Here is a 23916-nt window from a genome sequence, read left to right on the forward strand (position 1 = left end):
GAGAAACTCTTGTACTTCTGTAATGAGTTAACCTCAACTCACAGTAGGTACGTTGAAAACCGTAGCTGTATTTCCCGGTGTAATTTTCCCACACGTTATTTCTTTTGCTGGTTCGCGGGGCCTTGGTTTTCCTCTGGTCAAATAGCAACGGGCTAGTATGTAAGCGGCCTGTTTTTCGATGTGGAGGTCGCAGGATTGGATGAGGGAGGATGTGCCCACCGCCCGCCGCCGTCTACTGCGGTATCCATACCTAGTAGGCACTGGACTCTGCGCTTGTTCCCCGGAGGAAGCCAATCTTCGAGATGGACGGCTGACGGACAGTATCAAACATGAGGAACAAAGATGAAGTCTGCGGGGAGGAACAAAGCAATGGCAAGATCAACACCAACTGGACTGCGGCATCTCGCCTGCTAGGACTCTCCCGAATTCCCCCAGATCCCCTTCCCCCCCTAAAAGTTTAAACAAACGAAAAAGCTCGGGCTAAGAGACGTTTGACAGGTGAGCTTCCGACAAGGCCACTCCCTGAAGACATTCCCCCTCGTGGGCAACGAGAAAAAGCTTCGCGGTCTGGAGGTAAAAGCCGACACGGAGAGCATATTGAAGCTGACGCATTCTCATCATCAAACTGACAAAGTCTCCGTGTCTCTAAACTCTACGATCCTTCCGCTGGCCTCAATATCTTTAACATGCGCGGTTTTTTCTGCTGGCTTTCGCTGCTGTGGTGACTCCCTTCCGTTCGCCGCCGCTTCAGACAAACCCATCCTCCGTGTCTCTCGGCGTTGCTTGTGGAGCAATCCTTAAAATTGGGTACTGCTCCTCGTCTCTCCTGGGTGACGAATAAAAGTCACAACAGGGAAAAAAAACGCCCGAGTCGCAGAAGAAGAAACGACAAGAGGGTTCTTCCCCGTCAGGGGCACGCAGCAACGAGGCACACGACGCAGCGCAAACAGGGATATTGTCCTGGGCAGAACAGCAATGTACGAAAAAGGGAAGAAAAAAGCTCATGGGTAAGGAGGCACAGAGCAAGTCGTACTCCGTACCTGCAAAACGTGGATCACTTTTATTTACCCCACCACCACTGACGGGCCCCGTAAGGATGACGATGATGTCGTTCCTGGATCCTTCTTTTCTTTCTTTTTTTCCCGCTCTTTTTTTGCGGTCCCGCTCGCGCTATTGAAGACGAAGGGTTCAGGGATTGATGGACGGCCTTGACGGCTCATACTCTGCCCCATCGCGTTGCCTGGGGAGAAGAAGAAGGGCTGTACCCAATCATCGAGTTATCGAATGGGTTGCTAGACGCGCGGAAAATGAGGCGGAAATGTATCACTGTGAGGAAAAAACATATGAAAACAAACTTCGTGAGATGAGATGACAAGAGTCAGGTGAAAAAAGTTTGAGCCAATTTCAGATTCGTCCAAATAGAGTAATGTTTTACTCTATTGGCTGATGAAAAAGTCAAATAAGACGATAACTACACCAATCCACGTCGAAGGATGAGAGAGAGAGAAGAGGCTTTGTGTTATCTGTACCCTCGATATCGTGGCTGATGATCGCAAATATGAGAGGTGAGCTAGCAGCCAAGGATATGATTGACTGATTGAGTGAGTGAGTGAGCCTAGATACTGCATCAGTGTATCCGTAGTTCGCATGAGATGAGACGCAATGCAACGGACTTATCAGCGAGAAAGAATCACACCGAGACCGGCGTCAGTTCAGGGAAATTAACCCTCCCAGAGTTTGAAGCGATACAAAGCCTTCGAGCAAATCACCAACCTTGATCTCATCTTCCTTATCGCAAGAAAATAGCCCCCAATAGGCGATGGTCGGTCAATGTCACAACGTAGCGGTAGCCCCCGCGCTTGCGCTTACTTCCTTAGTCTCCGGCCTGCCATCCCATCCCCAAGAGAGGCCGGCCGACGCCACATGTTTGCTGTCCGGAAACTCTGAGGTTCGGACTTCTTAGAGCACTCCCTTCTGTACGATTACCAACTTGAACGTCCACTGCCGACGGCGGTCTGGGGCTGGGAAGCATGGGCTGAATTACGCATGCGGACCCAACTGAGTCCACGTTTGACAGCCGAGCGGTCAATCTTCACTTTCGTCGCTGGGCACTCGAATGTCTCGGCTGTTCACTCTGGCGTGCGTGCGTGCGTGCGTGCGTGCGGCATCTGCGTAAAGCAAAAAGGTCGCAGAATCGCAAAGAAAAGCCGAGCCGGCTGGTTCCTCCGGAGCATCATGTCTCCCAGGCCACCGGAAACCTTGGCCTACATCACGGCAACGGGAATAAAATGCAAAAGATGGGACTCGGAGGGCTCCAAACGAGTCTCCCCAAGCTTCCCAAGTCCCGGTAGCCGAGAGTTCCCCAAGGAATAGCGGATATCATACGCGTGTAATTGGGTCTCACTTGCTCGCATCTCATCACTCGCCCGTCAACACATCTCCATAACTCATCCAGAGGATCCGCATGATGCGTCTCTTCCCTCCGCAGAATCCGAGAGAGGCCCTCAAATCCACATATCAAGTGTCCGAAACCTCACAACACACCAATAAGTGGGAGAAGCTAGGGCCCCAGGCCCCCAATCCTATGCCTGTGAGAATCGTCCACTTCCCACTTTCCCAGCTCCCAAGTTCCCAGCAAGTGCAGACAAAACCCGACATGAGGGAAAATATCCTCCGGTGCCGAAGGCCGAAAAAAAGGCATGGCAAGGGGGGGGGAGAGGAGGAACTAGACATGCTAAACTAAGGCAACAGATGCTCAAGTGGGCAAAAGGCACGTCCGAACCGCATACCCGCCCCCCGTTCCGTCCGTCTGAGCGTTTTCCTTAGTCCTATGCCCGTCTACGCTGGACAAATCGTCATCCTGCATTGAAGTCTCCAGATTATAGGGTAGCGTTGTTCGTTTCCCATCCTGTTGGAGACTTGGGAGTTGACAATAGCGACGGTTAGTCCCAAGACACCATTTACAGTAGCGCCCATTCCGGCCTCCCGTCTTGCAAGTTGCCTTCGTCTTTGCGCTTTACCGGGGTACGATATCTCGGCCGTGCTCACCGCGGACAGCTCACCGCAACATCGTGAACCCAGATCTCGATCTTCCCATTCTCGTACAGGCAACCGAGACTGTCAAAATTTACCTAGGGGGAAATCCAAATCGCGGAAAGTTTCGAATGCTGAGACTCGGATACTTTTTTCGTCTGCAACCACCCATGTAAGCCGGACCTAAACACAAGGTAACCATAATGGCAAGAAACTTGGTCTCGTTTAGACTACCACCCCTCGTGATCCGACCAACGACCCCAATACCACCCCTCAGACTCGAGTCGAGAGAATTCAAGCCAGCCAGCCAACACACCTCCCGGGCGCACCTCATGCAGCCACGCAGCCACGCAGCCACGATCACGCTGGCACCAGCAGTTCGCAGCCCGTAGGTTCGCAGCGGGGACGGCGTCGTGGCGTCGTGGCGCGACCACAACCACCCCAGACGCACGCCGCGTGGCTTTGCGCCTCTCTCTCTCTCTCTCCGCATGTTCCCATTTCTTTCGGTGTCTCTATTCCACAAAGGAACGCTTCCACAAGGTGTAGAACCCATTGAGGAATGCAAAGAGTGAAGAACGCCCCCCCGGATCTACGCGCCGACCTATCGTTCTCTCCGCTCGCCTAGAACCATGTCGAAGCCGTCAACAATGGTCCAGCTAATTAGATACACAGAGAGGCAAAGCCCTAAGACTCTGTCGTGATGTTTGGCTGTAGCCATACACAAGCCCATCGTACGCGCGAGTAAGTACACTCACACCACCCGCGCCGCAAGTCGAGAACCACATCGATTTCGTCGGCCAAGGACACCATTGTCCGCCCGGTCCGCCTGCTTTCGGCAACGGCACGTTGCCAGCATTGGCAAATAGAAAATTGATGAACCGCAAATGGACAGTGACCCATGAGCTTGTCTGAATGCCGTTTGATGTGTTGAATGCCATTCTTGTATCTTCTGGGCCGGCAATCCCACCCCCGGGCCCCAGATCTTTTGAGGAGACCAAAGCCGTTCCTCGTTAGAGTAAACTTGCTCGGTACTTCGAGAGGCGGCCCAGTCACGCTGCCTTGCTTCCCCGCACAACAGGTTGGAGAAACTTCCACAACACATTCCGAAGTCTTCAGTCGGCTACTCAATGAAAAGCACTCCGGATGCAATCAATAGAGTCGGGAGGAAATGCAAGTCTTGCTTTACCTACAGATGTAAAGAGACCAACCTCTCACACCGCAAATCTTCGGCCTCGCTCCATGCCAAACCAACACCGGACCCGACCAACCGCTCCCACCAGTCCGTGCCCTCCGCCACGACGGCTCTCTCTTTGGAAGGGAAATTCCAATGCGTTTCCTCTTGGGCGCCTGACTTCTCTTAAACTCTCTTCATGCTTCTCTCACGAGCAGCCGCGGTCGTGAGCAGATCGGAATCGGTGGACATGTCATCGATTCAACTTCACTCATACAAGTAGTAGCACTTACAGAATACCTCTGCCATCCCGTCCGTCCAAGAATGCACCGATGCTGCTTTCAGCACAACAGTTCGCAAGCAGGATGACAAGGCCCGTCGTCCAAACAATGTCCAATTTGATTACCTACTCCATACTGCGTACATCTTTGAGGTAATTAACCCATAAACTCTATTCCATCCAAATCAGAACGAGGGAGGCAACCCGGAGACCTGACTCGCAAAGAAAAACATGAAAGTCCAGCCGACCCGGCGTCCTGGAAACCTTGAACCCGGAACCATACCCATTGCCCCGGATTCCTCCAAAGGCTGAACCATGTTTTTCCAACGGTCAAGTCTTCTTTGCGACCCCAAAATCTCGCCGCACATTTCCGTGAAAATCGGTATAAACCCATTTCCTGTTTCTCTCTACAACAATCAAGAATAGTTTCGTCATCCTTCACCAGATGCCGCCATCACAACTACTTGATAAGAGGAAATGCCACAATAATCACGCTCAAGTCCGTGCGCGCAAGGAAAGGATTCAATAGCGCGATGTGATCCCGTAGCCCGCAGGCCACGGAAGGCCGCCGTAGAGATAAGCGACGTGATCGTGGCGGCGGCCCATCACGACCGAGACCAAGTGACCGGGGCGAGTGTGCGATTCTCGCGCCCAGAGCCTTTGCAGGTTTTTTTCCGCGTGCCTCAACTCGTGATGCCTCTGTTCTGGTATTGCGACTTGGCTATCATGAGCTTGTGATAACACCAGGGGAATGGGGGGTGCAAGCCTTCCTACTTGCAATATCACGTTTCCTCATTTCTTTCTCTATCGTAATCCACGAGTGGTCGAATGAAAAATCAGGAGATTAGAATCCACCCGGCCTAGATGTGTGTCTCATTTCACAGTCTGATAACGTCGTTCAGATTGCCTTGACAGATAACCGACGGGACACTCACGCGCCGCAACATGTACTCCCCGTAAATGAGTTCGTACATCGTCATGCAAGGTCCCGCCCATCTCATCACATTCGACAATCTCGGCAGGCAGTAATCTTGCGGCACAGAAGCCGTAAACGACCGTAAACAACCAAACGTCACGTTCAACGCACGCCCGCAAAATTAGACGCGGCCGTATCTAGATGCCAACTCCATCCGCGTTCAAACCGCGTCGAGGGGGGGGGGGGGGGTGTGAACGTGTATGATTCTCCGTCTTGCATCGACTCGATTCGCTTGATGTACGGATACCAGTATCCGCAGACTGTAGTAGACCACGCCGTATCTCGTCGCCGCCCGTTTGGAGGAATAGAAGAAGAAAGAAGCGCATCTCGTGCTTATCTCTTCATGCATGCCTCGGGCCAAGATTTCCGAAATCTACTAGGTATGATGCGTGAATACGCACGCCGGTGGCTGCAGGACGCAATTTCCTCAGCGTCTTTGCATAGTGCCTGTCTCATCTGCACTGCTGCACCGCGTGAAGCGTTGGTAATGATACAGCCTGTAAAGACAGCAAGTAATACCGGCTGGTTTGTAGAAGCAGAAGCAGCAGCAGCAGCAGCAGCAGCATATGCGTCTCATGTATCTTGCAGCTGCTCGTATCCTCGTCCATCATCATCCTTATCAAACGCTTGTCTTGCCTTGTTCAAGTTGCCGATAACGCCTCTCATCAAACACGACCATCGCTGGGCCGGTCATTGCAGTTTGCTTGCTCGCGTCGTCGCGTGTTACGCCTCATACTATGATGGCATTCTCATCGTGATGCTCCCATCTCATTACCTTTATCCAAGCAGCGGCATTGTAGTGATCATTTACTAGCTTGCCAAATTGCTTCTGTATTTGCATCTCATTTTGTCCGTCCGGGGATGTCAGGGTCACGATGACTTCTCATGAGCATGCCTTCTGGTTCAGAACGGTTCAAAGTACTTAGACTGGATAACGCTGGTCACGAAAACGAGTGACAGGAGCTTGTAACTGTTGACAAGGTTGAGAAGTTGTACATTACGGTCAATTGACTTTCCTTTGCGGACTTCCTGCTAGAACAAGGCGGAGAAGTAGGTTCACAAGATAGAAGTCGGGGTTAAGAGACTGGCGCTATGGACCGAATACGCCTTTCTCGAGAATCCTCTTGGGCCATTATGTAGTCATGAGTGGTCTGGTTTTGTACCATAGAGTTGATTTACTGTGTCCATGGCCAGGCAAGACTCCAGAAGAACCATTATGACACACACGAGGCTCTTAGCAATCTTCCAGACTCGTAGCAGAGTCTCTGTAAGTGTTATGGACAGAGATCGGGGACGTGATGGGTAGTATACCGAGGGGAGCTAGTTAATAGAAGCCGTATCCTCCTCCCAGGCTACTATTGGATATGCACCAATATGATGCTTGATGGTGGCTAGCTCAGTGGACATTATTACTTTGAACACTGCAAACCTCTTGGTAAGTTGTCGCATCTCACGCAAGGTAGGCGCTGACTTATTCTTTTGCCCGCTGGGTGTGTGCGTTACGTAGGACTGCATACTAGCGGTGAGGAGGTTGCGAGCACAACATTTGAAGCGTCGATACTGTTCGTGGTCAGCGCCGTCAAGGTACATGTTGAGCTCGTGATTGTGAATGTGACACTGATGTGAAGATGCCTCTCAAATTGGCAGAGTGATATGACCGCCAGTCAAGAGGTAGACAATACAGAACAGATACGAGTATGTCTGAAGGACGAATGTGATGTCCAAGATATCAGTACGAGAATACATCACAACAAACAGGGTGCCGGCTACAAGGTCTTTGTCCACACGTGGACAGAGACATGTTGTCTATCACAACTGTCAGCTCTTGTCGATGTAGCAGGATGTGATTGATGATATAAAGCCATCGTCTCGAGTGCTTCGATGTGGTATGTCAATCTTCTCCACTCGTCCGTTTGGGAGCACCTCAAAGGGCCTGTCTGGCGACTTGTCTGAGGCGCACTATGAAGAGATGCAAAGATGTAAGAATCCTTTTTCATCGCGTATCTCGCTACATTAGCTCGTGAATTATCCATCTTACAAGGCTTTGCGTAAACGTCTTGGGTATGAGCCCTCGAGACATTTCAGAAAGCCAGTCGTCTAGATCTTCCAGAACTGATGGCCAAATTCATGGCCAACGGCTGAACGGCAAGTAGAAAGTTTCATCGTAATATCATGATATATGCACTACTATGGCATATCACGGCTCCCTGAGCAACGTTGCTTGAGCTTTCAAGTGAGGATTCTGAACATAGGATGGCTTGACATCTGTCTGATATAAGGCGCTGTCTCCTCCGATCCCCACTCCTTCCCATTTTGAATATCTCCAGCCAGAGTTCGAAAACTTTCATCCGAGATAATGGCGCCGGCAACATAATCCGAATCAACAGGTTCCTGAAACATCTGAAGTTGTGTCGGATAAAAATCCAAGTGCCGCTTCCTCGGCGAGTCAGGACGGTCTATACCCGGCGGCGGGCGGAACTGGTGGAGTCGTAAACGCGGAGACAAAGTCTATCCTGGCCGAGCGGCCGGTCCCGGGTGCAGCCGGAACCGCATCCTATTGAGCCGTTCCGGGGTCACATGTTGGGCTTCCGGGGCTGGAAAGAGGGGAGAGAGGTCGAACCCCCGGACGGAAGGCCAGGTCGCAGAGTAGGAATGCCCAGGCCCGCGACTCAGCGAGGAGCGGGCACCAAGCCGGTTGGCTGCACCACCCCTTCCGGATGGACACCGATTCTGAACTAGTCTCAACAGAAGAGTCTCTGAGCGGTGTGTGTCAGATGCATCAGAGCCTTTTAGCGGCCGCATCGAAGCATCGAGTCGGCCAATAATGTCGGATTGGAGTCCCTGATTATCACGAGAACCGACTTCTCTGCATGTGGCTTGCAGCTGGAGGGTGGTATCATGGCGAGCGCGCGTGGCAGGAAAAAGCAGCAACCGGGCACGTGTGCGATTGCACCGCTCTAGGTGCTCGGGAATGAAGCTGAAAGTGCGGGCAATAATGAAGTCGTCGTGAGTTCTCACCGATCGAGACGGCCGGGGTTAATGCCTTGGCTCAGGTGAAGTTGGACTGTAGTGGAATTCCTGCGGCTCCCCTTTCCATAGCTTCATGCATCGAAATGGGGTTCCTGTGGACGAACTCAGCGAACGGTGCGTTGTCTGTTGATGGGTTCATCCATTGCCTAGGTAGCGTTCTTTAGCGGCAAGATAGCATCGTGCCGGTATCGGTGAACCTTGGGAATTCTTGTCATCATTGGAAAGACCAGACTGTCGTTTGCGTGGCGGTGGTAACACCAAAAAGTTTCACATATGGAGGAGCAGAGATAACGAAACAAGGGCGTTGCAACTGCAAGTAGGTTGCCGTGGGGAGACTCCAAAGTCTAGACAGCGGTGTGGGGGTTCAGCCATTCATGGGGGCCGGCGATCGTCGGTGAGCATGCTTGCTTGCCCCGGATACTGGTACGGAGTACGGATAGGTAGTGGTGGACTGTTGGTTGTGATTCAGATCATCAGATGAGGCGTACGTCGAGTGCCGGCCGAGATAGGTAGGTGAAAAAAAAACGACCCCCGCGGGCCGTGCGGAAACAAACAAGAAGTGACTGTTAGGAACGTGATGTGACGCTGACCGACGTTGACGGTTGTCGTTGCCCAGTTCCTCGCTCAACGTCTTGGGCTCGCCTTCGTGGGTGGAATGTGGGATGCTTTCAAGTCTTGGATCGATGAGCTGGCACAGCTGGCAAGCTTTGGACAATGCGTATCTCTGGACAATGGACGGGTCGATTGCGAACTTCTGTGGCTCATTAGGCCCAATTGCTTGCTCCCGAAGCGGTAGTCGTCCGATGTTTCCAAGTTCCCAAGAAAACATGGCGTCAGTTGAGGTGTCGGGTAGTGCCTGGTAGTGCAGCGCGACGACAACGAGTGACGCTCAGCGGGAGGCTTCCCCGAAAGGAGCCATCCCTGGTGAGGTCCATACATATTGAGTGACATGCCCGGAAGCATCGTGAGTTGGGCTACTGGCATTGCAAAATGCTTCGGTCAGGGTTCGTAGCTAATCTCGGGGCTTGACTCGCAAATAGAACCTCAGCCACGTCAGCGCCTCATTACCTCATCTTAGCAATACGGTATCCCCGGGTTGCGAGATTACCCCAGGTCTTCAGAGAAATGCCGTACCCTACAGTGGGCAGAATGAGCATTCCTGGGAGGCTGCCCCGTACTCTGGCGATGAGGGCGTCGTGAGTGTGACAAGAGACAACAGAAGCCTGGCCCTTCTGTTGTCTTTCCAAGGCGGGAGGCGGAAGACGGAGCGACGGTATGATTGTTGAATGGAACGCTGGGATATGCTAGCGCCAGTGCAGGGGTATTTGATCGGTGAGAGGCTTCCGAGAGAACCAAGCCAAGAGGCGCCTCACCCTCACCCTCACCCTCGCCCAACGCGATGCGATGCAAAGGTAAACAGAAGGGGCAGCTGGACGCTGCTGAGCCAGTGGTGAGTGGCCTTGTGACAGAGCTCTCGAATCCATCGTGTGCTATCGAGGGTTGGTTAATGAGTCGCAGAGTCGCAGAGAAGAGGGCACAAAAGTCTAAGTTTTTGAAAGTTCGGCTGGCAAAAGTTTTAGCGGGCTGTGAAGCGGCCTAGTTTGATAGGCATGGCCGCATTGGGGACAGATCCGGGGGCGAACAGACGCCATTTCCGTCAAGTCTGACAGGCTGTTGTCTCTAGGGGCTCCTCTTCTCTCCATGTCATTGCATTGGCGTTGATTGTGGTGAAGGTCGAGATCGAGGTCGAGGTCGAGGTCGAGGCCGTGAGACAGAGAAGGCGGCGAAAGTTTGAGAGTGCTGGCGCTAATGACCAACGTCTTTTGTCGTTGGCGGGCTCTCACTGCGCAAGCCAAGCATTCCTCATGGCTCTGGTGTGCGTCTGTGATGGTCTGGTGCCAGAGAGTCGTCTGCGGTGCTCAGCGGTGCCCACTGCCCGCACCTATTAGTGCTCACCTAGTTATGCATGATGCCGCTGTGTGTTTGCTGTCGGGCCTTGATAGTCGAGAGTCAATAGTCAAGACTTGGGTGCTCGTGGGCCCCCCCAAAGGAGAGAGCGAGGCTGGCCCAGGTTCCAGGCTAGGATAGCATGCATAATAACGGGTCATGGACATGGTTGTGATTCTCGGGTCGAGCTCGTCGTACTGAGCGGGACGTCTATGGATACATATGTATCCGTACAAAGTAGAGGCAGACTCTGAGAGTCCGAATTGGTCAAAGAGAACAATGATGTCAGGGACCTTGGTAGACCGGTAGGTACGGATACGGATATCTTGTGGCGTACATACGGCGGGCGTACGGCGTAGGTACTGGATCGCGACACTCTGAAATGTACGAATATCCGTATTGGCAATACTGCGTACTGGTAGAGGAGAGGCTGGAGACGTAAAGGCTGGCGTGCGGAAAGTCAGCTGAAGCGTGGCTCGGGGGCTCTGTTCCCTGCCCTGCCCTGGAGCGATCGCCTCCCAAGTCAGATCAGGTGGCCTTGGTGCCCACCTTATTATGTTAAGGGTACGAGAGGAAATGCGGGCAGAAAGGGGGGAAACAAGAGAAATGGGTGCTCTGGAGGTGGTCTCTGGAGACTGGAGACGGACAGAAGACTGGAGATTTCGGGGAGTAGGAAACAGAATTGCATACTGTGGCCAGTGGTAAAACACGCGACCAAAGAGGACCCTTGTGGGCTTCCCATCCGAGTATGTTTAGTTGAGCCGCCGATACGGTCAAGGTACAGAGTGAGGTAGGGCAATCGAGAAAATACTGGTGAGGTATCGTGGATATTCAGGGCGCAATTGTTCAGTGGGCGGAGGGAGCGACGGGATCAGCATGTACCTGCAAGGTGTGGCTGGCTCCGGCTGCGACTGTGTTTGTCTCCGGTTGCTCACCTTTCTCCAGACCCAAGAGGAAGAAGTGGGAGCAATGGAGAGAGAGAGACACTGGAGGATGTGCGTGCACACACAACGGATACACTGCAACAGCGGGGAGAGCGGGCGGGGGCATTGTGCGACATCGGGCGTGTTTCTGACAAAGTCGAGTCTGGACTCTTTCCTGAATGTTTTAATTATTTACGCAGTTGAGAGTATTAGGTAAGAAAGTCTGACTCTTTCCTTCTTGTCTGTTTCTTGCCTTGTTCCTTCCTCCGATTTCGTAATTTTGAAAGAGAGGAAGGCATGTCCCAGCACGTCAAGACTCAAAAAGCAGGTGCGAATTAAGGTAGAGGAAAGAGCGGAAGGTGAGGGAAAGAACGACACCGACATCATTCATTCCACGGCATCGGTGACTGCCCTCGTTCCTGCCCCGCGAGACCACCCACAATACCCTAGGTAGGTACTTCGTACGATGTACATCACTCAGGTACCTGGCACAGTGTCTGGGGCTCAGGGTAAGGTAGGTACGTAGCTGTCATCCCACTCTGTAACCTGTCCCAACCCCACTACACCCTCGCATCCGCCCTGTCCGCGCCGTGGTCGACAGTCTGCTGGCGGCGCTGGCCCTGCTTTAATCGCCATTAAAAGTACCTGCTTGGGTTCTGGAACGAGGTATCTTGGCCATGTGCTGAGTGAAAGTGAAGTACTGGATACGAGTCAATACTTGTCAGACTCAATCTCCGACAGCCAATTACATCCCTAAAAGTAGACGGCTTCACACATGTTCGCATGACTACTTGGTACTCAACAAGTATCGGAGACATCTCGACTCTCACTGTACTACAGTCACTCTATCCTGCTTTTGCGGCTTGCCCTCTTCCTCGTTCCCTGTCGCTGTTGCCGCTCCCGACTATCGCTGCCCTCCACTGCGTAGGTAAGGTGGTAGGTACGTCTGCGCCGTGTACGCAGTACTCGCTGCTTCCAGCCATATACGCCCTGTGACCGGTCACCGCCGCATGCCCCTTTGCATTCTCTCCGTCTTTTCCCACGATTGACACACAAGGGCTCAACCGAACAAGACGAGCCCGTACCTTACCTCGTCACCTCCGAGTCTTGTCCTCTGACAAAACTCACGATCTATCCGTCTTACTACCTCCCTCCTTCCCTCCTCTCATCCCTTTCTTTCTCTTCCCCTCCTCAACACCTACGCGCCGCACGGGCAGCGACAGCAACATTTCATCGCGGCATCGCCCAACCACAGACCAGCCTCTCCCACCACATCTACACTCTACCTGAGGTACTGCCCTCAACCGACACCGGGGCCACCTCTGCGTCACTCTTTCGTCCCATCACTCTCACTCTGCCCCTCGTCTCACTGAAAAAAGGGTTCTCCAACACAACCTCCCCAACCAACTTTTCCCATTCGGCCTGGTGTTCTCTGCCCTATCCAACTCCTCTCGTTCGGATCGACGCTTCGAAATTATCCTTTCGCCAATCCTTCCCCAACTCTCCATCTGCCGCCCTCCGCCATGGCTCAATCCACCGAGCCGCGGAGGCGGTTCGCCCCCGTTCCTATCGAGACCACCTTCGAGTCTGTACGTAAGACTACTGAGCAACAACCGCAATCTCAGCAACAGCAACATCAAACAGGCCCGGCACCTGAGTTGACTCCCGAACACACCCCGCGAACGCCCTCTCCCAATCCTTTCGAGCAGCGGATGCAGCAGCCGCCGCCGCAATTGCATTCTCTGCAAAGCCAGCCGGCACCGAGACGCCGCTTCGCTCCCCAACTTATCGAGACCTCTAGGCGCGCCCGTAGGGAGGGCGACGCTGGTCCTGCCACTCGCCCGACCGATAAGACCGACATCACCCCTTACACGAATCACATCTACCTCCAACGGAACAAGTCGAGACGCAAGTTGAACGATGGCGCCGCTTCGCCCGCTTCCCAGACTCAACAGATTCAGAGGCAACCAAAGGGCGCACGAAGAGAGTCGGAAGACGAGAATGCAGGCACCTACATGTTGGAATGGGCTGCTATGGAGGCTGAACGCCAGATGCAAGAGGCTGCTCTGGCAGCGTTCCCCAACAGTCGCCCGCGTGAGGGAGGCGCCGCCCATTTCTACTTCAGAGAGAGTTCGGGAGACGACAGCACACCAGAGAGCGTCTCGCCACAGCAGACCGGTACTCAGGCCAAGCCAAGGGGCCGCCATGGCCATGCTCCCCGCCGCAAGTCTTCAGAAGTTGGATATTGGCAAAAGGAGATGCAGAAGCATGCCCAGGATCTGGCTGTTGCCAGAGGCGAGCACGCGCCTGTCTTTGACGATGACGACGACGACAGCACCAAGAACGATTCCGAACTCGACAGGATGGAACTCGACACCCCGCCAGATCCCATGTGGTTGACGAACAAGAGGAACCACACCACCGACACCAGCTCCAAAGGACCATTGGAACCGATTGGCGAGAGTTTCATGCCGCTGATCGCGCCTGACCCAATCGCTACTCAAGATACCCGACGTCCGGAGCTTCCTCCCCCAGAGCCGGTGAGCAAGCCCATTGGCGAATCTGGCATGCCATACATTCCGCCAGACGCGGCCAGCAAGCCTGCCCAAGTGCCTATCGCCGCACCTGCGCAGGTCGTTCCCGAAACCGGCTTCCGAAAGCCTCAAGGCGGATTTGGCCGCCCGTTCGGCAACTTCGGACTCCCTGCGGAGACAAGCGAGTTTCGCAAGATGCGCAAGGCGGCGTCCCCGCCGATGCTGGGCAAGGACCTGGTTTTCCGAAAATGCCCCTCGCCGAAGCAGACCAAACTTGAGCCGGACCACCCCTTCACCGAAGGCCCGACCGTCGAGGAGAGAAACAGGGATGCCACGGGAGAAGCCGGCTTGTGGAGGGGTTACTGCTTCCGGGGCAGCGAAAGCGATCAGGCCATTGTACCACCGCATCTTCAAGGTCCCAGAATGCTGCATACACCGCTTCCAGCCGCCACCCCTGCGGACCCATTCGCTGCAGCCTTTAGCAAGAGCTCATTGACGGATGAGCCTGGATCGGACTATGCGTCTGCGACTCTGACACCAAACACAGCTGAGCACCGCGTTCGATCGGGCGAGGCCAAGGGTCTTCACATGCTCGCTGGCCTTGAGGACCGCCTCAAGCGCGAAAAAGCATTGGAGGAGAAGATTGCATCGGAATTCGACGACATCTTTATCACGCAGGTCTACAACTACTTGTCGCTGGGATACCCCGCCATGGCAAGGTCCTTTGACGAGGAACTTGCCAAGATTGCTCAAGTCAGTGTCGAAGAGCTTGAAGCTGATGACGCAAAGCAAATGGCAAGTGGTCATTTGATGGAGCCGGCTGAGGCTGAGTTGGCAGAGGAGAAGAGATGCCCGAGATGGAAGGCGCTAAAATCCTACATCTACGAGTGGGCTAGACAACACCCGGATCTGGACAGCCTGGATTCCCTCGCATGGGGCGTACGAGAGAGACGAGGCAGTTGGGCCATTTAGACGGTCGACATAACAATACGAGAGAGAGAAAAAAAGCAAATGTGCAGTTTTTGACATTTCGCCATTGGAGACGAGGATTCAGCGGGCAACACAGCATGGTCGAACCGAGCAGAAGAGCAGCATACTGGGTGATTTGATAGAGGCAGTGCGATTTCAACGAGGCGTTTCACATTGTCTCCCACCTTTCTCAACAGGGAGACTCTTTTTTGGCAGCAACCGGCATGATTTGGTGGTTTGATACAGGACAAAACACGAGGTGTTGAGGGCCTAGAACGATAAGAGGAGCTGCAAGCTCGCATTCTAGATGCTGCCTGTGGGGTCAAAGCAGGTGGAGAGGAACAGCATTCGGACACAAATGGGAAAGGGGCGCAGCAACGTTGTGGGTCACGTCGAGAAGAGGATGCAGAGTGCAAATGCTCCCAACGCGGAGAATTTGAGGCATCAGTGAGGATGACAGAATGTACACGAACCTTGCCCTCAGGGGTGCTGACACCACAGTGGGCAAAGGGTTTTCGATAGGTACATTGGAATGTGAATTCAACGGCAACGGCCGTCTGATTTGACTCAGTATCTTGGACTGTTTCTCACTGCGATGTTTTCTCACTGCGATGATGTATGCACGTTTGTGTGACTGCTTTGTGAACATGATATACACACAACAAGCATTGTTGAGGTTGCGAGTACTGATGACGAGTGTGGAAGAGATAAAGATATCCATGGGTATCACAGCAAGGCCCAAGGAGAGGGCATTTCCAACAAAGTAGCCTTCAGCCTAAGCTCGTTAGTTCTGGGTGGCCAAATTCCAACATCTTTTTAGCCAAGGAGGTCTGTTAAACGTCTCGTGTGTTGCTTGACGCCTTACATAGCTCTGAGCAATAAACCCATTTACTGTTGAGTTTAGTAGGTTGAGGCCAGGGAAAACTTTCATGAAAGCTCGGCGGCAGGTGGGATATATTATGCGATGTCTAGAGCCAAAGTTTGAGAGCCTGTCTGAGCCTGGAACCGATGCCGTGTACGGCTCTGCTATCGGCATCTGGGGTAGCCGCCGTTCGGTGCGGGGCCGGCGGTCGAAGCCTGTCTTTATTCTTTTACATTCTCGTTGGGCTTTGGTGTTTCTTGGGCTCCGAGTTAAGACAACACCATGTCCGACTTCTGTGATCCCAGCCACAAGCAGCACTTTGAGTGCCATGTCTTTAATCCCTTCTTCCAGTCTCATCCACCTTAAGTTGCCACTTATATCCCCCTCTGAGATGAGTTATTCTTCTTTGTCCTGACTTGGTGTTGGTATAGAATTCGCATCAGTACGAGAATCGGCATGATATCAAAGCCATATCAAGATCAAGATCAAATGCTCATAAGCTCGCTCAAAAGCAACTTGATTCCACAGATCCTTTCATGGCATTAAAGCCTCCCCAACGACATCCGCAAACCCCTCACACAAAGAACTCGTTGATCGTCTTGACAACCTCATCAGGCGCCTGCTCCGGGATATAATGCCCGCTCTCCACACTCCTCCCCTGAACCTCAACCCCCTCCCCAGCAACCTTCCTCCACTCGCCCACCGCATCAAAACACTTCTCAATCACCCCGTGCTTCCCCCACAGCACAACAAGCGGCGTCCGCAACACCCTCCCCTCCCGCAAATCCGCCTCCGCCTCCTCGAGATCCAACGTCGCGCTCGCGCGGTAGTCGTTGCACATGGCGCTCACGGCCTCCGGCTGGCCCATGACCTGCGCGTAGAAGTCAAAGTCCTCCTCTCTGAAGATTTGCAGACCCGTGAGCTGGCGTCCGCCCATGAAGAGTTCGAGAAACTTGCGCGGCGCGGCGTTGATGAGGGTTTCTGGGAGGGGCGAGGGTTGAATCAGGAAGAACCAGTGGAAATACGCCTTGGCGAAGTCGAGGTTCGTGGTCTTGTACATCACCAGCGTGGGACAGATGTCTAGGAAGATGGCTTTGCGGATGCGGGAGGGGAAGTCTACGCATAACTTGTGCGCGACCCTCGCGCCGCGGTCGTGGGCGCAGACGTAGAAGGCAGAGTTGTTGGAGGAGGAGGTGTAGCCGAGGGAGTCCATGACGGCGATGCAGTCCCGCGCCATGGCGGATTTTGCGTAGGAGGGGACGCCATCTGGTTTCGAGCTGTTGCCGTAGCCGCGGATGTCGATTGCGATGACGGTGTAGCGGTCTTTGACGGCGGTTGCGACGTTGTGCCAGATGTGGTGGCTTTGGGGGAAGCCGTGGAGGAGGAGGAGGGGTGGGAGGGAGGAAGTGGTTGCGTCGCCGCTTTTGATGCCGTGGATGACGACGTCGGGCGAGGTTTGGGTTGTTACTGTGAAGGGGGAGAAACCTTCAAAGGTCGTCATGGTGTATTGTTGTATTGTGTTTGAGTTGATAGGGATGACGATGGTTGAAGATTGGATCAAGTAGCTTACTAGTCTTCACGTCTTGGCTTTCTGGAAATATATGAGATGTCTGCGACGCAGTTTCGTGGGGTTTATAATATCAGGATGGAGATTGACGCCCTTTGCGATTACATGCGGCTAATATTTGACGCGGAGTAAGGCAATGCGATGTGACGCCACGACTTGCCCGCCCACGTTTACTCATCTTACACGGCCAAATGCCCATTTTCCCCGCGCGCGCTAAGATCGCTGACAAGACGATTCAAGATGACTGCTTTACGCCGCCACAGCGCTATTATTACGAAGCTTTAATCCATCGGAGTAGTGCGGATTTTCCCCGTTTAGATGCTTTGAGTTCTTACACATCGGCTAAACTAAACAACCGCGGATTCTAGGAAGCCGAAAACGTGCCTTATTGGAGAGAGCATGAGTTGAGGTAGCAACTCTCCTACATTGCAATGTATCTCTCAACCATAACACACAAAAGAGCATGCTTAGAGAGTCTAAGTGACTAGTTTCGTAGAGGAAGAGTCTTCGCCATCTCACTGCTCGCTTTCCATGAGACCCAGCAACGCGCAAAAAAGACCCATCCCTGACCGGCCCTAATCCTCGTCGTGATCCACCACCCACGACACACAAACATGAGCGCCTAGGGCTCGCCAAATCTTCAACCCCGCTTCAATGCGGATTGATTCCACGGCGTTGTGGCAGAGTGGTCTAATGCGCAAGACTAGAAATCTTGTTCCTTCGGGAGCGTCTGTTCGAATCAGGCCAACGTCGAGTTAATCTTTTACTGGATCACCACATTCCCATTTTTTGTAAGTTTTGTTGAGATGAGTGACTTACTCGTCAACTTCCATGGCCTTGCTGCTATCTAGGATGCGCGATGTCCTCAGACATAACTCAAAAAATAACGGAATGGATGGTAACATCGTTGGTTGAGATCACGGCCCTCACCCTTCAAATCCCCGAAAAGAAAACCCCCTCCCAATCTCGTCACCATCCTCCATCACAAACGTACTCGAGCCCGTATAATGAGCCTGCCCACTTACCTCGACCCTCCAAGCCCTCCGCCCACCAACATCAACCTCCTCCACGGGCGTCCCTACAAATGCTCCGCGATCCCCGCCAACACCCCTCGATACAAGACTGTGATACGTCCACGACTGGCCCAGTTTCCTCTCCCCTCGCGCAGCAGCTAACGCAACTCGTGCCTGGACGACTGACCCCGTCGGACTCCGATCAATCTGCTGGTCGCCGAAGAAGTACAACCCCGTCTCCGCGCCTACGCAGCCTTGTGCCGTGGGGAGGACGTCATTGCTGCCCGTGTCTGTGACCATGATGCCATAGAGATACTGCGAGCCCGTGTCCGTCTTGCTGTCTGTGGGATCTTCAAGGCGGGCGCGGAGGTCTGCCGAGGCGTTGAAGGCTTGCTTGAGCTTCTTCGTTGCGTGACTGAGGGCGCTGACATCTGCTTTCGCGAGAGATGCCGGGAACCCCAGAGCTGCGGCAGACACGACAGCGTAGAACGCGCCGCCAAACGCAACGTCCATCGTCACGGCTGCGGCATCACCCAGCTCCGGCCACCCCAGATCCCGCGGGATCGGAACAGAGAGATCAACAGCCGTAGCGAAAGTCGGCACAGAAAGAAACGTAATCCGCCTTTCCGTGTCCGCCTTCCATCCCCGGATGCCCACGGTGACCCCCGTGCCGCCATCCACATCCACCTTGACAACAGGAACCGTGAGTCTCACTACCCCAACAGGCGCATGCAACCTGACCTCCACCGTCTGCCGCTCCTCATCGACAACCAGATTCCGTCGCCGCGGGAAGACCGTCTCGTCTGTGCAGTCGACGAGGAACCTGCCGAGCGCGAGCGTGGCGTGCCCGCACATTGCGCCGTACCCTTCGTGCGTGAGGAATAAGGCGCCCATGTGCGCCTCGCCTGTATCGACGAGTTCTGTGTGGGGCCGGAGGACGGCGCCGTACATATCTGCGTGGCCGCGCGGTTCGTAGATTATGCTGCGGCGGATGTGGTCGTGGCTGGTTTGGGCGAGGGAGCGCTGTTCGAGGAGGGTGCCGCTGGAGGAGGGGGATTGGTGACCGGTTAGGGGGATAGGGTCTCTCATTGATCGTGAAGGGGGGTTTACTCGTGATATGAGGCATGTTGGTGGAGGGAGACTTACGGTATGTCTGGGTAGCCGGCGTATACGATGCGCGCCGGCTCTCCGGCTGTGTGCATCTCCACGGTCCGGATCTCGGTGCCCGCGAAAGGCGGTAGGAAGGATGGCAGGCTCATGATGGGTGAGTCAATCGAAGGTTCGTAAGTTTGATGCTCTCTACAAGCCTCTAATGACACTTGCTGTTAAGGCTTCTAGGAAACCTGCACGAGGGGGATGATGTAGTTGCAAGAAAGGGCGCAGCGTCAGCCGCTGACATCCGCTTCGCAATCCTCCGAGTCGGGTTCCACCTTTTCCGGCCGCGGGTTGCCGATGTCGGGGGTGTATCCACCGTGACGGCGGCCCCGGAGCGAGTGCACGTCGGCATTGAGTAAGTCAAGGGGGATCTCTCAGTGCACATATCGAATCCCAGAAGTCCTGATGAATGGATCCTGATGAACAGAACCTGATGAACAGAAAGGCTAGTCAAGACTCGAGATGATCAGTGTCCACAATTCTTCCCAACAACCACAGATAAGACCAAGCTCAGATTAGCAACAAGTAGATCACCAAACATGAATCACTCGGGCAGGAAGATGTGAATACAGCTCAAGCAATCGTATCGATTCCCTTGAGAGGGCCTCACTTCTTGCAGTCAAGCAGCACGCCTTTCCTGGCGCCAGACTACCTAAGAACCACCACGTTTCGCTGCCGCCATCTTTGCAACTAGCCAAGTCCTGAGCTATCCTTAATGCAGTGAAGAAATCGCGTTTTGGGGTTGCATCTTCTGCAACGGGATTCCAATGATGAGATGAAAACTCGGTTTCAGCTTCTTCGACACGTGCCTTGACCTGCCGTTTGTCTCATATAGGTATTGATCGCTGGTGGCCTTTCGTGGGAGGGGTTCTGTTATAGTTCACCGTCACGAACACCTATTACGTTTTGGGATGTCGGGGTTCATCACGAATATGCTTACACTCAAAAGTTCTTTACCTCTACCAGGTCATACGGCGGCCAACTACAGTGATGGGTACCTACGGCTGAGAACCAACTTATGATGGTAGCGTAAGATGTTGACGGAAGGTAGAATAATCTCATTCTCGGCAGCTTGAAGCCCCTATAGTATTTCCTCTTGATTCTGTTGTCGTATGGGAAGTGAGAGGAGAGATCAGCCGCATAGTCAACATGGTAAGAAGAGGCTCGCTCAAACCTAAAACTCGTGGTAAATGAGCCCACAGGCTTGTAAGCAGAAGCGATCCTTCTCGTCAAGTGGTGTTCCCTCCGCAACCAAGTAGTGGCCGCCTTGGGGACCGGGAAGACCCTGACTCAAATAGGCCACCGCGCGAGCCATACGGCTGCGAACTGATCCGACGTTCACAATCACCAAACTCTGGTTCCGAGCTTCCGCCCTCGACTTCGGACGACCCTCTTGATCCTTCAAAGGCTGGAAGTGGTTTGTTCACGGGGGGCCTTGAGACTCGCCGAATCGGCAGCGGTAGCGATAGCGATCAATCTGAGTGACTTACACTCACTGTGACTGTGACTGGAAGCCGTAGACACCTTACTCGCCTCGGATTCTCCATCCCTGCTCTTGAACAAACGCTGTTTATCCGATGTTTCTGAAGAGATGTAAGTGGCGATTTGACAACGGATCGAGGCTTCCGGTTCTAGAAGCTGATGTGGAAGAGATTGAGAAAGACGAGAGGGTTGATGAGGGGGCGAGTAGTCACCTGCAAGTGATTTACGCACTTTGAATGGGGCGATGAATGTTGTCACCCTCAAAAGTATCTCGTCTCGAGAATGGAGATATACTAGTGCAACCATCGTAAACTGATGAGAAGCGACAGCCTCCCACCACCCGACATTGATAGCCTATTAGATCGGGATCAGGTGTCAAGTCTATTTCCGTTCAGAGGATTGTATCCTGCCCCGAAGATGGCTGCACCCTCGAAGCCAATCGCAGCCCTACCAGCTTACGCTTACACCAACCATCGTCCTCACCAGCCAACTACCCAGATCTCACGCATACCACAAATCTATTCATGGCCACAATCCTCCTCCCCCTCATCTCATACCTCCCTCAGATCAAGTAAAGAATCCCGTAAGACTAGCCGCAATAATCTTAGTACGAACGGGATCGCATTCCGCCGTATTAGGTTCACGGCTACATTTCTGACAAGACTCACGGGCTCCTGCAAGATCATCTGTGGGTGAAGCCTGGAGCTGAACACACATACCTTCCCTCTGATGCATCGCCGGCCCGTCGGTAAGCCCTGTATCCCAGTCTTCCCCAGCACCATCTCACTCTATCGTACCCGCTCACCCAAACACCCGAAAATCTCGTACTCTAAACCCATGCCATCACAGTACTGACAAACCAGACACGATTCATCCACCCTTCTGAACTTCTGGTCCAGGCCTACACGCGTGGCCTCTCTCCATTCGAAAGTGCATGATCAGCACGAGAGATCCGGTTCACGAATCTCAAGTCCAAACTAGGAGTGGGGTAGGTGTATGTATCACCGCACGACCTCATGTGCAGAAACCACACCCATATAATCCGAAGATCTCACACTCAGGCTGCCAAAATGTAAAAAAGGTCACCTCCCTCTCTTCCTGCCCGTCTCGGGCGTCGGAAGACGTTCTTAGAATGTAACCCTTCTTTTCTTCCACGTTGTTGGTCTTCTCCCCTGTACATTCTCTCGCTGCGACTCTATTAACCAGCGTGCTTCTCAAAACCCCTCCTCTGCTCAGACCTATTACCCTAAGACCGCAAAGTTTCATCAGCAGAGCTGCAGAGAAGAGAAGAAAGGAAATCACTCCATGAAGCTGCAGCAGCGCTCCCACCGCGCGCTCTCGAGATGCACATCTCCCCCCCAGTGTCCGGGTCCCCTCTCTCGACACTATCCCTCTTCCTCCTCTTGCTCAGTAACACAGTCCTCGGCAGCACGTTGACCACCCCGACCCCGACCACAACCACCACGCAAAATCAAAAGAATGAGCCAGCGGCACCCCCGAACCGCGCCTACGAGGCTCCGCTCCTGACCATAACCCCGGCCCCGGACTCCTCCGCCGTATCCCGCCGTCTCCTCCGCGCCCGCCAAGGCGACCCGCGGTCCTCGGACGGCCGCACGAATTTCATCGCGTGGTATTCCCAGTCCGGCGCTTGGGTCTCGGCGACATGTCCGCCAGACAACTACTTTGCTGCGGATAGTAAATATGGGGTCTGTTGTCCGCGGAATAATCCCTTCTGCGAGATGGCGACGTCGTGTGGTGGGCCGTTCGGGAATTATGCTGTTGGGCCGACTGGACAGGCAGACTGGTAATGAATCCCCCAATTTCTTTGCCATTTTCTTCACGAGCTGCGCTTTATCGGGTCTTGGGATTATGGGAAAATGGCCAAAGAGTGTGTGTACTAATTAGAGCGGTAGTGGACCGAGTAACACCTGCGACACCATAACCATGCTCCAAACACAAGGTAGCACCGACGCGAGGAGAATCATCTTCTGCATCGCCATGTCGGAGCTCTACGTCCTTCCAATGACTTGGTACCGCGTCACACATCCACGTGAGTGCCCCGGTCCTGTTTCCCTTAAACCCATTGCCTACGAGACCTCATCCTGGACTATCATTACCCACGGGCAATCCTAACAACACGGGCTCCGTGCCCCTTGCAGTCCCCGAAGCCTCCGTTGCAACAGTAACGGTGACCCAAAGCACAACGGTGACGGCCACTCCCGGGGTCGGAGGGAGCCGCATGAGTGGGCAAGCCAGCACCCCCTCCTGTTCGCCGCCTGCCATGATGGCTCTATCGGTGGCTGCTATGATCTCGTTTTTGGCTCTCATCATTCCATGAAAGGCTTTCGAGGGAAAACGCTGGGGACCAGGTTGGTCACCAGCTTTCCACGTATTAGCTTCCATTTACCATGTTCGTGGCTGGTGAGCCTTGGAATCAATCCCTCTTGAGAATAGTAAGGATAAGTCAACAGAGCCCCAGACGCTGTAATCTGATGTTTGGGAAAACACATCGTAAAGCCTATTCTCCGACGAACAATTACGGCCATTTTACGAAGACAGCAGCTAGGCCAGGTCAGGAAGTGAGTCAGGGCCAAGTAGCACGGGGCTGCAAGGTATAGAAAATCCCACGCCGTGTGCAAGGAACCGGCCATAGCGCCATCTATTCGAGCGAGCGGGATCACCAGACAAGGACGAAGCTCCCACACGTACATGATCAGCATCTTCCAACCGTACATCTTTATCCACAGAGCAGAGAACACATAGACTATCTTTTCTCATGATCAATATCAATGGGAATCTTGTCATTAATACAATCACTAAAGGGAACATTGCGTTCCACAAAGAGTGCAGGTCTTCATAGGCCCGGGAGTACCTTTCTCGTCGGCCGCATGTGGACTCCCCGCCCGGCACCCACCGCCGGGCCCACACCGGGACCAATTAGCCCAACCCGGCCTTCCGATCTCCATTCGCAGCC

At 53.6% G+C, this 23916-nt stretch overlaps 4 protein-coding genes across 4 annotated transcripts; 2 read left to right on the forward strand and 2 right to left on the reverse strand.

Moving 5' to 3' along the window:
- Positions 1 to 12257: 12257 nt before the first annotated feature.
- HER10_EVM0001904 (uncharacterized protein) lies at positions 12258 to 15558 on the forward strand. The gene has a single exon (XM_035471637.1). It carries the CDS (start codon positions 12884 to 12886, stop codon positions 14864 to 14866), a length of 1983 nt encoding a protein of 660 aa, XP_035333761.1. The 5' UTR covers positions 12258 to 12883; the 3' UTR covers positions 14867 to 15558.
- Positions 15559 to 16299: 741 nt separating this feature from the next.
- Positions 16300 to 17342, reverse strand: HER10_EVM0007514 (uncharacterized protein; the record flags this gene model as incomplete). Its single annotated transcript, XM_035477068.1, has 1 exon — positions 16300 to 17342. The coding sequence occupies exon 1, from the start codon at positions 17224 to 17226 to the stop codon at positions 16300 to 16302; it is 927 nt and encodes a 308-aa protein (XP_035334121.1). The 5' UTR covers positions 17227 to 17342.
- Positions 17343 to 18218: 876 nt separating this feature from the next.
- HER10_EVM0002617 (proline racemase) lies at positions 18219 to 19690 on the reverse strand (the record flags this gene model as incomplete). The annotated part of the gene is made up of 2 exons (XM_035472323.1): positions 19452 to 19690; positions 18219 to 19347 (listed from the first exon to the last, which is right to left on the reverse strand). Exons 1-2 carry the CDS (start codon positions 19562 to 19564, stop codon positions 18219 to 18221), a joined length of 1242 nt encoding a protein of 413 aa, XP_035333798.1. The 5' UTR covers positions 19565 to 19690.
- A 2595-nt stretch (positions 19691 to 22285) lies between these two features.
- On the forward strand, positions 22286 to 23525 carry HER10_EVM0009283 (uncharacterized protein; the record flags this gene model as incomplete). Its single annotated transcript, XM_035478774.1, has 4 exons — positions 22286 to 22746; positions 22856 to 22992; positions 23111 to 23220; positions 23460 to 23525. 4 exons carry the CDS (start codon positions 22286 to 22288, stop codon positions 23523 to 23525), a joined length of 774 nt encoding a protein of 257 aa, XP_035334251.1.
- Between the last annotated feature and the right edge of the window lie 391 nt (positions 23526 to 23916).

Source organism: Colletotrichum scovillei (assembly GCF_011075155.1).
Source record: "Colletotrichum scovillei strain TJNH1 chromosome Unknown Contig00005, whole genome shotgun sequence".
Lineage (NCBI taxonomy): Eukaryota > Fungi > Ascomycota > Sordariomycetes > Glomerellales > Glomerellaceae > Colletotrichum > Colletotrichum scovillei.

Bases quoted from the DNA above. Each gene is read 5' to 3' on its own strand.
- HER10_EVM0001904 (XM_035471637.1), top strand. From the start codon at position 12,884: ATGGCTCAATCCACCGAGCCGCGGAGGCGGTTCGCCCCCGTTCCTATC.